This window comes from Schistocerca nitens, chromosome 2 (genome assembly GCF_023898315.1).
Source record: "Schistocerca nitens isolate TAMUIC-IGC-003100 chromosome 2, iqSchNite1.1, whole genome shotgun sequence".
Taxonomy (NCBI): domain Eukaryota; kingdom Metazoa; phylum Arthropoda; class Insecta; order Orthoptera; family Acrididae; genus Schistocerca; species Schistocerca nitens.
The window spans coordinates 579048368-579061637 of NC_064615.1; the positions used below are offsets into that span (position 1 = coordinate 579048368).

The 13270-nt window shown below is 43.3% G+C and overlaps 2 protein-coding genes across 2 annotated transcripts in view; one reads left to right on the forward strand and one right to left on the reverse strand.

Moving 5' to 3' along the window:
• LOC126236632 (SPRY domain-containing protein 7) overlaps nucleotides 1-7211 on the reverse strand; it is an 87812-nt gene extending 80601 nt beyond the window's left edge. Inside the window, exons 1-2 of the mRNA XM_049946079.1 lie at nucleotides 6753-7211; nucleotides 6558-6674 (exon numbers count right to left, since the gene is read on the reverse strand). Of these exons, the coding sequence (XP_049802036.1) occupies nucleotides 6558-6674; nucleotides 6753-6864 (229 nt within the window). The 5' untranslated portion in view covers nucleotides 6865-7211. The remainder of the gene's footprint in view (nucleotides 1-6557; nucleotides 6675-6752) is intronic.
• Nucleotides 7212-7323: 112 nt separating this feature from the next.
• On the forward strand, nucleotides 7324-12766 carry LOC126236633 (THAP domain-containing protein 6-like). Its single transcript, XM_049946080.1, has 3 exons — nucleotides 7324-7470; nucleotides 7573-7771; nucleotides 9269-12766. The coding sequence occupies exons 1-3, from the start codon at nucleotides 7394-7396 to the stop codon at nucleotides 9542-9544; spliced, it is 552 nt and encodes a 183-aa protein (XP_049802037.1). The 5' UTR covers nucleotides 7324-7393; the 3' UTR covers nucleotides 9545-12766.
• Nucleotides 12767-13270: the final 504 nt, after the last annotated feature.

Genomic DNA, 13270 nt, shown 5'->3' on the forward strand with positions numbered 1-13270 from the left:
AAGATTGAGATGCTTGAAGACATCCGCCAAGAGGGAGCCTCTCTGACAGGATGCAGGAGAGCCCCAAAGGGGATGATGGGCATCGAAGTCACCAAACAATAAAAACGGCGGAGGAAGCTGAACAATCAGGTGCATCGTGACAGCCCGACTAACTGCGGATGACGGAGTGTAGACGGTACAAACGGAAAAAGTAAAGGCAGAAAGAGTAATACGGACAGCTATTGCTTGGAGTGGGGTGGTCAATGGGATGGGATGGTAATAGACATCGTCCCGAACGATCAACATGACCCCACCATGAGCTGGAATACAGTCCACAGGGGTGAGGTCAGACCGCTCTGAGGTATAGTGGGTAAAAGCAATACGGTCAGTTGGCGCAACTTGGTTTCCTGGAGACCAAGGACGAGCGGACAGTGCAGGCGGAGGAGCAGTTGTAATTCCTCCCGATTAGATCGAATTCCTCTTATGTTCCAATGTAACAAAGCCATCGCTAGTCAGAAAAAAGGGGGAACGAAACGGGTGAAGAGCTGGTCACCTCGACGGCCGCGGAAGGCCAGGTTTCGAGGGAACAACGCTACAACCGGCGGGAGGCGGATCCTGTTCCATCGAGTCGTCGCTAGCTGCGGCCGCTTTCCTGGGTTGCGTAGGAGGGGCAGCATCATTCGCCGATGAGAGGCCAGCTGAGCGCCTGGCAGCAGAGCGTCCCGGCGAAACTGAGGACGGCCGGGAGCAGCGACTCACGGATGGAGCGTCAGACGAAACACGCCGGGGTGGAGAGGGGGATAAAGACTTCTTCTTGGAGGCATTCTGGGAAGTCCTAGGAGGCACGCGGATGGTGGGCTAGACCCGAAGAAGGTCCTCACGCGCGGGGTCCGTTTTGGAACGCCGGACCTCTGAAGCCGGGGTCCGGAACGTTTCCCCGATGGACGCCTGAGAAGAGGATCGCTTCTCAGGTGGCGGAGGGGGAGGAGGAGGGGGAGGAGGAGGGGGAGGAGGAGGGGGAGGAGGAGGGGGAGGAGGAGGGGGAGGAGGAGGGGGAGGAGGAGGGGGAGGAGGAGGGGGGAGGAGGAGGGGGAGGAGGAGGGAGAGGAGGAGGAGGGGGAGGAGGAGGAAGGGTGGCCCCTGGGGCAGAGGGGGCAGGGGCCGTGAGGGAGGAGGATTTGGAAGGGAGGGATTTGGGAGGCGGAGGCATAGACCCCGGATAGGGTGTGGTGGTGGAGGGGGGGGGGGGACAGGATAGGGGTGAGGATACTGTGGAAGGAGTGGACACGACTGAGGCAAACGAAGTTGTGAACGTCAAGGGATGGAGGCGGTCATACTTCTTCCTGGCCTCAGAATAAGAGAGGCGATCCAAAGTTTTTAATTCTTGAATCTTCATCTCCATCTCCATCTGATACGCGGGGCAGTCTAAAGATCTAGGCGAGTGGATGCCAAGACAATTGACGCACCGAGGTGGTGGGGTGCATGTATGTTCCTCACGAAGAGGACGTCCACAATCACCACAAAGGGGCTCAGCCTCACACCGTGACGACATGTGCCCAAAGCGCAAACACAGAAAGCAGCGCATAGGAGGTGGGACGTAAGGTCGCACGTCGCACCGGTAGCACATCACCTTTACATTCTCCGGGAGAACGTCCCCCTCGAAGGCGAGGATAAAGGCCCCGGTGTCGATGCGACGGTCTTTGGGGCCGCGCTGGCACTCCAGGTTGGCCCTGAGCTCCTCATCGGATTGCAGCAGGAGGTCCCGATGAAAAATAACCCCCTGTGTCCTATTCAGTGCCAGATGCGGGACAATGGACACTGGGATGTCCCCTAGTCGGTCGCACGCCTGGAGCGCCGCCGACTGAGTGGCGGAGGTGGTCTTTATAAGAACGGACCCCGAATGCATTTTACTGAGAGCCTCGATTTCCCCGAAGCTGTCCTCGATGTGCTGGACAAAGAACATGGGCTTGGAGGTGGCGAACGTCCCCCCATCGGTCCGAGAACAGACTAAATAGCGGGGGAAGTACTTCGCCCCAAGCCGACGGGCCTGTCCTTCCTCCCAGGGAGTGGCCAAGGGGGAAAGGGCAGGAGAACCAGAACCAGAGACAGTACCTTTCTTTTTATAAGACTCGGCTGCAGAGCGACCCGATACATGTTGACGTTTCATCTGCAAAACGTCCGCCCTGATACCACCCACTCCGACCAGGGGCTCTCCCCACGGGCGCAACCCAGCCTCAGCAGGGGCCACCTGGCAGGATGACCGTTGCCGGGAGTTCTGATGCCCCAAGGAGACGGGCATCTACTCCTTGGCCGACGTGGGAAGGGTGCAGCTCAGGTATCGGCAGTACGATCCCTGTGTTGTCAGGGGGCTACAACCTAGAGGGTACATGACGACCCCACCACAACGGGCTGGCTACCGTGCTGGATTTCGGGTGCCATGGAAAGTCCATCATGATCGTAGGTGCAGATGGGGACGCACTATGGGCGTAACGTGTGCAACCCATCAGGCGTTTAGGCCCAATTTGAGGAATAGTGGGTGTGGTTACAACGCCGCTACAATGCTGAGTGCCAAGGTCTAAGTGCACTGAGGACCAGTGGTACACCGCGTAAGGCGTCCTTCCCCAAAAGGCTCGTACTTCTGTAGAATTTTGAAAAATGGAGGCCAAACCCCAAGGGGGACCATCACATGGAAGGCCGAAGCGGTTGAAACTCCTTTTAGTCGCCTCTTACAACAGGCAGGAATACCTCGGGCCTATTCTAACCCCCGGACCCGCAGGGGGCAACGTGAGAAGAGAGGGGTGGCAACATGAGAACAGTGGGGGGGGGGGGGGCAACGTGAGAAGAGAGGGGGGGGGGTAACGTGAGAAGAGAGGGGGGGCAACGTGAGAAGAGAGGGGGGGGGGCAACGTGAGAAGAGAGGGGGGGGGCAACGTGAGAAGAGAGGGGGGGGGCAACGTGAGAAGAGAGGGGGGGAGGGCAACATGAGGTCTCATGTCTGCATGGCCATGTCGTTCATCGAGCGAGGGGTAACAAGATCTGGCCTACAGATGCCTGACGGGAGAACACAGGGTTTGCGACTAGCCAGTAACTTGTGGGCTAATGGGTAAGACACTCTTTCCTTTACCCGAATCTCTTGAACAGCCCGAGGCGGACTTTTCCCTCGTGTGCAACCCTGTCACAGGTTACGCATGTGGCTGGGTGTCGACAAGACGTCGTGTGACTGGTAGCAGCGTATCAGATTCAGAATATACGGCTGGACTGTGATGATTTCATAGCCTGCTTTAATCATGGACGGCACCACCACCCTATCGAAGGTGAGTAAAAGAGTGCGGGTGGGCACCAAGGAGGAATCGACCTTTTTCATTACACGGTGGACAGCAATGACACCCTGATCAGAGAGGCAACATTGTATTTCAGCTTCAGTTAGCTCGTCAAGCAGCCTGGTGTAAATTACACCTCGGGAAGAATTCAAAGTTCTATGTGCCTCGACACGGACAGGGTAGCTGTGGAGAAGGGAAACAGAAAATAGTTGTGCTTGAGAATCAGAAGTTGTCTCCAAAAGCAAAGTGCTATTCCGTAAACGAGAGCAGGATTTCACAGGGCAAGCAGTGGTATCAACACCTTTCTGAATAATAAACGAGCTGACCATGGCAAAGGATTGACCATCTTCAGTATATGATACCACAAGGAACTGCGATGCAGCGGGAAGAGACTTCGAGTTAGTAGCATCATCACGTTTACGTTTCATCAACGTCAATGGAGAGGATGATAGACACATTGCGAGGAAATCCCCCATGATTGCCAACATCTCCAATGGTGCGCTCCTTCCAACTGGGGGACCACCTTCACAAGGGGGCGCACCCACCGTAGGTGATTGTCCACACCTCAGGTCACACCTGACATAGGGACCAATCTGCAATTTGGGAAGGTTACAGCTCAGGCAATCACCCCTCCCTGGACCTGGCCTGTACCAGGAGGTACATGCGAACACTACCTATCTACCCAGGGCTGGGAATTACGCATTACCCAGTCACCTTTTATGCATCAGATGTGTGGGTCGGCCTTCAGGAGTGCACAGGGAGGAAGAAGAAGAAGAAAGAGGATCCTCAAGCGCTGAAGCGGAGGAACGAGAGAAGGGAAAGAAAGAAAGGAAAAGGGAGCCACAGAGAAAGTTGAGACTGTTTGCACGTCAGCTACAGAATTCAGAACATTCCCAATAATACCCCACAGATGTTCCCCAAGCGAGGGGAAGAAAGAATAGCAAGAGGAGGGACATACAGCACCGAAGGGAAAAAGTGCTGCAAAGGCTGGGGGCCCGTGATAGCCAAGCACGAACCCGCCCAAAGAGTGGTGAGCCCCCTGAGGGACACACACATCAGTGAGGCATTGGATCATCAAAAGAAAGTATCCGGAAGTTATATTTAGATCTTTCAAAAGCTGTTAACTGTGTCTGCCATAAAACCTTTCTACAGAAAGTGGACTGCTGTGGCGTAAGATGGAAAGCTGCTGATATTATAAAAATCTTTGTTGAAAACAGAGAATAGGGTTTTGAAATAAAACAAATCTGAAATACAGAAATGTCTACTCACTGTATGCAGGTAAAATATGGAGTTGCTCAGGGTTCAGTACTAGGACCCCTGTTCCTTAGCTTGTACATAAATGATATGCCCACTGCTGTAAACGAAAAAATTATCATGTATGCTGATGACAACTGTACTAGTATATAGTGACTCAATGAAGAAGTTGGAAAAAAGAGCCAGTGAGAACTTGCAAATGGCAGAAAGGTATTTTACAGGAAAAAACATTGATCAACAGGAAGAACATTGTTTACAAATTTTGAAAAACAGAACCAACAGAGTGGAGATATTTACTCTCTGTATTGGGATGTGCACTTTGAACCAGTGGACTGCAATAGGTTTCTGGGTATAGACATGGACAAATTTGTAACATGAGGAAACCACATTGACAGGATCTATTCCAAAATAAGAAATATATTTTTAATGAAAAAAATATGCTATACAGTGAACACAGAAACCTTGTTTAAAATGTACTAAAGACATTTTCCGACATATTGTACTGCATCCCAACATGGAATCCTGCAGCAGATGTACATGTACGAAGAATCCTGGAACTTAAAAAGAAAGCCATTAGATGCATAGCTAAACTAACACTTCAGGAATCCTGCTAAAACAAATTCAAGCAATTTAAAACACTAACTGTACCAAGTCTGTACATATATGAGACAATACTGCTTCTAATGGTAAATTGTACAGCACCTCTTAGACCGATATTTTTATGGCCACTACACAAGAAAAAGAGTACCACATCTGCAGCAGAAGATTGAAAATGACGGACAGGGACACTACAATTGCAGGAAGCTTACTTTGTAATAGACTACCATCTAGCATCAAGAGCATAAAGGAACTGAGCACCTTCAAACAAAAACTTGAACACCTCATCTCTGGATACTGGTATAAGGTGAAGTAGTACTTGGTGGCAAATTCATAGGACAAATGTAAGTTGGAATGTCAAGTTCTCTTGAAAGAAGGAAAAGGGGAAACAAAGTATAGCAATGAAAATACAGAAGAAAACATACAGACTAAGATGCAGTGTTGCAGTAATGTATAAACGTCTTAATATTTCTATGCAGCGAGTTTAACACGCACAAACTAAAAAAAAAAAGTCTTCAGTTCTTCTACATGTATTAGATTATTATTATTTGCCTATTATTATTAGCAGTATGACTTTCCCTGTGTGTGCGCGCTAGACTGCTACATAAAACAACACAGGCTATGATATGTCACTGAGTAAAAATATTATCAGTAAACATTAGGCCAACTATAGAATTATTTATTGTATCAAATGGCAAATTTAAAAGAAATATGTTTATTTCTGTATAAATTTGCGACATAATATGTCTAAAATCATTGTAAAACTGATCAGTGGACAAAAAATTAACTGTATTCCAGAGACAGTCAGGCGGCATGTCTATCTCGTGAACAGGCTCTCAGGCAAACTAATGGATAATATTGGGTAATATCCTGTGTTAGACATGGCTTTTAATTTACTAGTGTATTTGACAGTTTAAAGACTAGTTTTCATTCTACTCTATTCTCCATAACTTTACTGGGAAATTTCGAAATTTATGTATAAACGTAGTCTTAGAAGACTAGTCAGCATTTTTAATAGTCACAGTATTCCCCCATATTGGGCACCACTGTTGGTCAAAGGAAGCAGCATGTTTTCCGTATCTGATATTCCAGTCAAGACTCTCCGCTAGCAACTCCTGTTATGCAGCTTACTGCACGGCCAGCACCATTAAGTAGTTTTTAAAGAAGTTTGTGTGCGGTTCATTGCAATTCTGTATTACGGAGTAGTTTGGTATTATAAAAAAATGTCCTAGAAAACAGTAACAACATCAAAAACAAATATACGCGGAGGATGTGGAAAAACGCGCAACCTATAAACAGAACATAATAAAACTATCTAATTTTGTACCGTTAATACTGGTACTGTGGCAATCTGTACTTTTCCAATAAAATGATGAAAAACTATCAATATGTGCACAGTATAGTTACCAGACTGCTGAATTTTCACTTCAAAGTATGATTTGCTCTGTACTAGCGGTGCATTTGTGATAGCACCGCCACTGCCGCATATTCGCAATCCGTTTTTTACAATCACAACTTCATGACCTAAAAGAAAGAAGCAAGATTTTTATCGTTTCTACAGCTGGGAACACTCGCAACAATCTTTACATCTATAATACTAACCAATGTGATTAGTATCTAGCGTGATGGGATTAGTTTCTCGCCTAGGCGCTGGTGTTGCTGAAAATCCCATCCCATCAAAACAGTTTTTCACACAGCAGAATACAATCGCCATCCTCGCTTTCAGGCTGTCAACATTGTCATCGTTTCAACGTGACTTTTGAGCACATTCCTTGATTGAAACGGGTCTAGGAAAGCTGTAGCTGCATTAATTCAGTATAACTTAACACTTTTCTAAACATTATTACGTAAACTCATCAACGATTTAAGTAAACAACATAGGTTTAGCCCTACGACCCAATTGCTCACATCAACATCACATCCCAACCTCTTCTCCAATAAGCAATAACTGTCAGCACGGTTCTCGTGTCAAAGTAGTTACTCGTGAAAACATTTCATTCAACGAGTTTACATTTCAAGCATACATCCATGATTTCGAGAGTGGCTATCCACAGATATACATAAGTGGTGATATCATGGAGGTAGAATAGAGGGAGACGCCGTGACGTCACAGCTGCGAAGCTATGTGAAGCCGAGGGTAGCCATCTCAGTCTATGTTCCTTGCTCAGTCCGACCAAAACATTGCTGCTGTAAGCTTGTGTGCATAGGCTTGTCGCTCGCTTTTGGAATGATTTTGCGTTATTATGGTGACTTGTGTGGTGTTCGGATGTACGAATCGTTGTGATTGTGATGCGAAATCGAAGGGAATAACATTTCATGTGTAAGTTGTCTCGTTAAGTTTGATTTTACAACTTCATTGTGAATGAACGTGTGCTACATCGGCACTTGTACTATAGCGTGTTTTTCTCCTGTGTGATTTTAGATTTCCTAAAAATGAAAGTCGGAAAGCTCTGAGGGAGAATGCCGTGAGGAGGAAGAATTGGCGTGCGTCTAAATGGAGCACTATATGTTCTCAGCATTTCCGAGACGAGGACATAGACCGAACTTCCCTTTCAACAGTAAGGCTCCGAGAAAATGCTGTACCATCAGTTTTCCCTACACACCCAGAACATTTGCAAAAGGTATGTTAATTCAAAGAATTAAATTCTTAGTTTTCAAGTTCACGTTTCAGTATAATACGTACGTATCGTCGATAATCGAAGTGTTGAGTAACTCACTTTGTCTTCATCATGTACCAAATTAAAAGCTAACACTACATTAACTGGCGTAAAGTTTAGCCCTAAACAGGACACTGTGTAGATTTGCCATTCTATGTACTGTATTTCAGTAAATATTGGTGGTAATGAACAATGTTTCCCAGTAGAGTAATGTAACTGAAATGTCCCAGTACGTATTACAAACAAAATGTATTTATGGGGCTCTGGAGGGAGGGTATAGCTAACTTAGTTTTCAGTTTCTATTATTTAGCTCTAACTCCGAAAGTAATGGAATACACGTGTGAAGTAAATTAAATCAGTTATGTGAATATTTAAGGCAGTAGTTTGTGAACATCTCACTTTATCTGGTCTACTGTGTTGTACAACATTTTTATTGCACTGTCTTTGCTAGTTAATGGCAGTTATGTTTTAGGAGTAATTGATACAGCTCTAGTTTTACTTATATATGTTGATTTTGGGAGGATTCCTTCAGGTCATTTGAATACATTAATTTCACTTTCCACCTGATTAGGTCCTTACACATATCTTTTGCCTAGGAATGATTCCATGCTGTATATAGAATTTAAGAGGGGAGGTGCTGGAACACTTAAATGTTTCTGCAGCTACACAGTATGTTATAAAGAGATAATCTGGTTCTCCACATTGTCATGTAGAAACAAATTTATGAAACTCCTTTTTGATGAGCATCAGCCTCTGCACGCAAGAGAATATTTGAGAAGAAAATTCAGGTTCACTGTTTAGATTATGAGACTACTGAAGCTAACAAGTTTGTCTGGTATAATTATTTAGTGAAGTCACAGAAATTAACACTTGGGCTGTGTTAAATATAACTCTGTATTTGGGTTAAGCACAGCAAATGAACATTTCTTTTGTTTGATGCACTATTCATTAACATTCTCCATTGAAAGATATCATTGATTAAAAAGCTTTGGCAGTACCTTCTTGTTAACATTATCCACAACTGTGGAACATTGAATATGCACCAACCACTAATGCAAAATTAGATGTAACACAACAATTTTATATCAACTGTTGGACCGGTAACTTGTTAACTGACAGCACCATAGCAATACAGTGTGATAGTTAAACAAGACACTCCAGCAGAAATATTTTACATGTTCAAAGTTTATATTTTTTCAATAAGTGTGTATTAATTGTAGCTTCGCACATGGGAGGCATTTCAAGTTGTCTGCTGAACACAACAACAGTTTTTGTTAGAGTAATGAGTATTTTATGAACAAGATAAATAGTTGCTGGAAAAATAGAATTTATATTTCTGGAAAGGACTAAGAATAGGAGTAATTAGTGGGCTATAACATGCTGTTCATGACAAGACTGTAACACCTTCAACCATCTGTTAAAAACTGTTCCTAATGTTTTCCATCCGTTTATTTCATTTAGGGAGACAAGAAGAGAAAGCCACCATTGCGGAAGGAGAGCTCTTCCCTTCCATCTTCAGTTTTGGCTGCCGTCAGCAGAGTGCAGGATGAAGAAGTTCCTGCTCTTGTTCCTGAGTACACTGCAGGACCACCAGAATGTAGTCAGACATCCTCTGAAAGTGAGGAACTGAAGACGAAGTGTGAACACCTCATAAGAAAAACTGATAAGTACAAAAAAAACAAATTAAAACTCTTCAGCAGTCTAAGCGATGACTTAAGAAGAAAGTGGCTTCTTTGAGTGCTATCATTAAGGTACTGAAGGACAAGCATCTTGTGGATGAAAGTTCACAAAAAAATATACTAGAAAGCATACCTGGAATGCAGAGAGACTTGCTGCAGCGACAAACTGCGAAAGCTGGGGCACAGGCTGTACCTAGGTCGTACAGCCCAGAACTGTGCTCCTTAGCCTTAACACTGCATTTTTTATTCCCACAGGGTGTATAATTATGTTAGGCGCTGTTTTAATACATGTTTGCCACACCCCAGAACATTAACAAAGTGGTACCAGTGTGTGGGTGGAGCATGTGGCTTCACATCCGAGGCGTTTAAGGTAATCACGGCAGAAGCTTGTCACCATGAAACAAAGTTTCCAACCATATGTAATTTGGTAGTTGATGAAATTGCCATCAGGCAACATGTAGAATTTGATGGTACATGCTATTTCAGTTATGTTGACATGGGGTCATCTGTAGACACAGATAATTTGCCCATTGCCAAAGAAGCATTTGTACTCATGCTTTTGGCTATTAATGCTTCTTGGAAGCTCCCAGTTGGGTATTTCCTGACTGCTGGTATAAGTGGTGAGCAAAAAGCCGAGATAGTTAAACAGTGCATTGATCTTGCCAATTCAAGTGGTGTGAAAGTTAAACAGTGCATTGATCTTGCCAATTCAAGTGGTGTGAAATTTGTTTCGCTCACATGTGATGGTTCAGCTAGCAATTTGTCAATGGCTGGATGTTTAGGCTGCAATCTCAATTGTGAAACTTTGAAAAGTACTTTTTCAGTTGAAGGGAATGATCATGAAATGTCATTTTTCCTAGACCCTCCACATATGTTGAAGCTTGTGCGCAACGCTTTAGGAGATAAAAAATTTCTTTGGGATGAGCAAGGTGGTGTAATTTCTTGGCACTTTTTGGAACTGTTACATAAATTACAGGCCAAGGAAGGGCTCCACATAGGCAACAAGATCACTGCCAGTCACCTTAATTTTTTTTTTTTTTAATAAAATGAAGGTGAAACTGGCTACTCAGCTGCTTAGCAATTCTGTGGCAGATGCCATACAGTACTGTTGTGATATGAAACTCCCAGGTTTTGAACAGGCATCTGCAACAGTAAAATTTATACGCATTTTCAACTGTCTCTTTGATGTCTGCAATTCCAGAACACTTTTACAAAGTGGTTTCAAGCAGGCATTAAATACAGCAAATTTTAGTGCTGTAGAGGGATTTCTTTTAAAGGCACAGAGGTACATCAAGGAACTCACTGTTGGTCCAAATCCTCAAGCAATGAGAATTGTTGACTCAAATAGAAAGACAGGGTTTTGTTGGATTCCTGGTGTGTATATCCAGTGTTTTACACATGTATAGCAAAGTAGTGGGGACACAAACTCATGCTCCTCTATTGAAGTTTCTGCCTCTTTACAAATGTTCTCAGGACCACTTGGAAATGTTTTTTTAGTGCCATCCAAAGTCGTGGTGGTTGGAATAACAACCCCACTGCTCGCCAGTTTGTTGCAGCATACAAGAGGCTACTAATTCATAGTGAGATCCGTGGATCAGAAAAAGGGAATTGTATAACTTTGGAAGATATTCCCATTCTTACTGTCAGCAGTTCCGATGTTGACGATCACATAAATAACACTTTGGAACGGTGGCAGTTACTAAGCACGGAAAATAGTGCAGTGACAACTGACGACAACTATTACTTTGCTACTGGAATTTATCTCTGAAGTGGCAGTCCATATTGTAGTATATATAGCTGGATTTGTGGTGCGTCACTTAGAGAAAACCTTAAAATGTGAAGCATGTTTATCCGTGTTGAGAGGGGATGGTAGCCATGTTGCTTATTCTCTCATTCATAGAAAGAGTAGGGGATGGTTGATTTTACCATCGAATGATGTTGTTGACATCTGTGTGTGTGTGTGTGTGTGTGTGTGTGTGTGTGTGTGTGTGTGCAAGAAAAGTGTTCAGGTGCTATACTACAGGTAATTCTAAAGTTCCTCTGAAAAATCAGTTTTCCAAATGTGTGTCCGAGGTGCTTAGTGAATTCATATTCAAGCCAGTGTTTAAGGAGTTAGCAGATCACATGGAAAAATCAGCATCCCTTGGACAATCATATGATACTGCTGATTAAAGCAATTGCCACACGATACCTCCTGACACGGCAAAAACATGCAGCCAAGGGAATAAGTGATGCATTGCATGAAAATAAAATCAGGCCAACCTATACAAAACTGGTACTCTTTAAATGTCAGTAACTGATATTTGTACACAGAGGTCTAGTGTGTGAGGCATCTTTTATAAAGCACTCACTATATTGAGGCAAACTGGGAATGTAACCTTATTGTAATTAATAAATGATGCACATTCTTCCTTTTCCGTTATGTCTATGTTGTTATAACCAGCTACAAAATGTTTGTGATGTCTGTATCTTAAAACTATTAGTACTAGCATATTCAGTGTATCTATGAAAATTTGTTCCTGGTGTGTGATGGAGTCAGACCATTATAATTTTATGTGTGTGTGTGTGTGTGTAATACCTTTCAAATATATCTTCCTCAAACCAACATTTGGAACTACATTATATGTAGAGTGTTTCCAAGTGATTGATACTCCACCATACCAGTATGCAGTACTGGTTCTGCAATAGCTTGTGATCTGTGTGCTTCCAAATGGGACATACATTTCTTTTTGAAATATTTAGCCATTGTTTGGCAGAGTATGCTGTAGTATGTTCTAGCCAATGTTGTCAATTAAGTTTCCACGAGTGACAACATATTAATGAGAAATAGAATTGCCTCATTTTTGTCACATTGAAATACATTCCCATCATTGTGTGGTATGTTATGGTTTTTGCTTGTGTGTCATTACAAATTATATTTTTTTGTGATCTAGTCCAACAGTGGTTTACTCTCAAAAAATGAGAGATAGTAGTGTTCGCAGGTGGGCGTTATTGGTTTTTCACTGCTTCATTGGGCACTAAATTTTCTAGCAGTCTCTCACGTAATCCATTGAAATGTAACCCATGTGTTGTACAGGAACTACAGCCCACAACGTTTATATCTGTAGTAAGACATATTTTATAAATGATTGCATATTTTCTTATGTTTGTTTGCTTGACTACTTTCCTGGTTTACGCAAGACCACTGTGATAAATCATATGTATGTGGAATGGTAAATAGTATTACATTTGTATCAGTCAGGAGACTGAGACATTTCTTTCATTCTCAACAAGCAATGATGTGGACTTTGTTACAATTTCATTTTTTTTTACATAGAACTGTGTTATTTTTAAATTCCACAATCTTGTAAAAAAGGCAGTTAACTGAAAAGTCACATTGTAATAATTTTTCTGTATACGTGTAACAAGCAGTTCAACAAAGTGGATAACAACAGATCAAGAAAAGCTTTTTTGCTGGAATAAAATTCTGAATATAGTACCTAATATTTATGCTTTATTTCATTCCCAGTTCCCATACTTTTTATGAATGAATAAGGAATATATAGCCTATATTTTTATTAGGACAATGATTTCAAAAGCAAATCCTAGTTTCAATGTTAGTAAAACTTTGTCGTTGGCAAGCAATGAAGCTTCTGCTTATTGATTGAGACATTCCACACTTCTCAAACTATGATGTAAAGTTTTGCTCCATGATCTGTCTCAATCCCTTCATCATTTCATTTTGTACCACTGTAAATACCTGTCAGCTTGAGAAGAAAGGCTTGCATTTAAAAGAATGAAAGTT

What these genes read in the sequence shown, in the direction of transcription:
- LOC126236633 (XM_049946080.1), top strand. Translation starts at nt 7,394, where the DNA reads ATGGTGACTTGTGTGGTGTTCGGATGTACGAATCGTTGTGATTGTGAT. An exon ending in AAGGGAATAACATTTCATGT is followed by an intron (nt 7,471 to 7,572) that starts GTAAGTTGTCTC and finishes GTGTGATTTTAG; the next exon opens with ATTTCCTAAAAATGAAAGTC. An exon ending in ACCCAGAACATTTGCAAAAG is followed by an intron (nt 7,772 to 9,268) that starts GTATGTTAATTC and finishes TATTTCATTTAG; the next exon opens with GGAGACAAGAAGAGAAAGCC.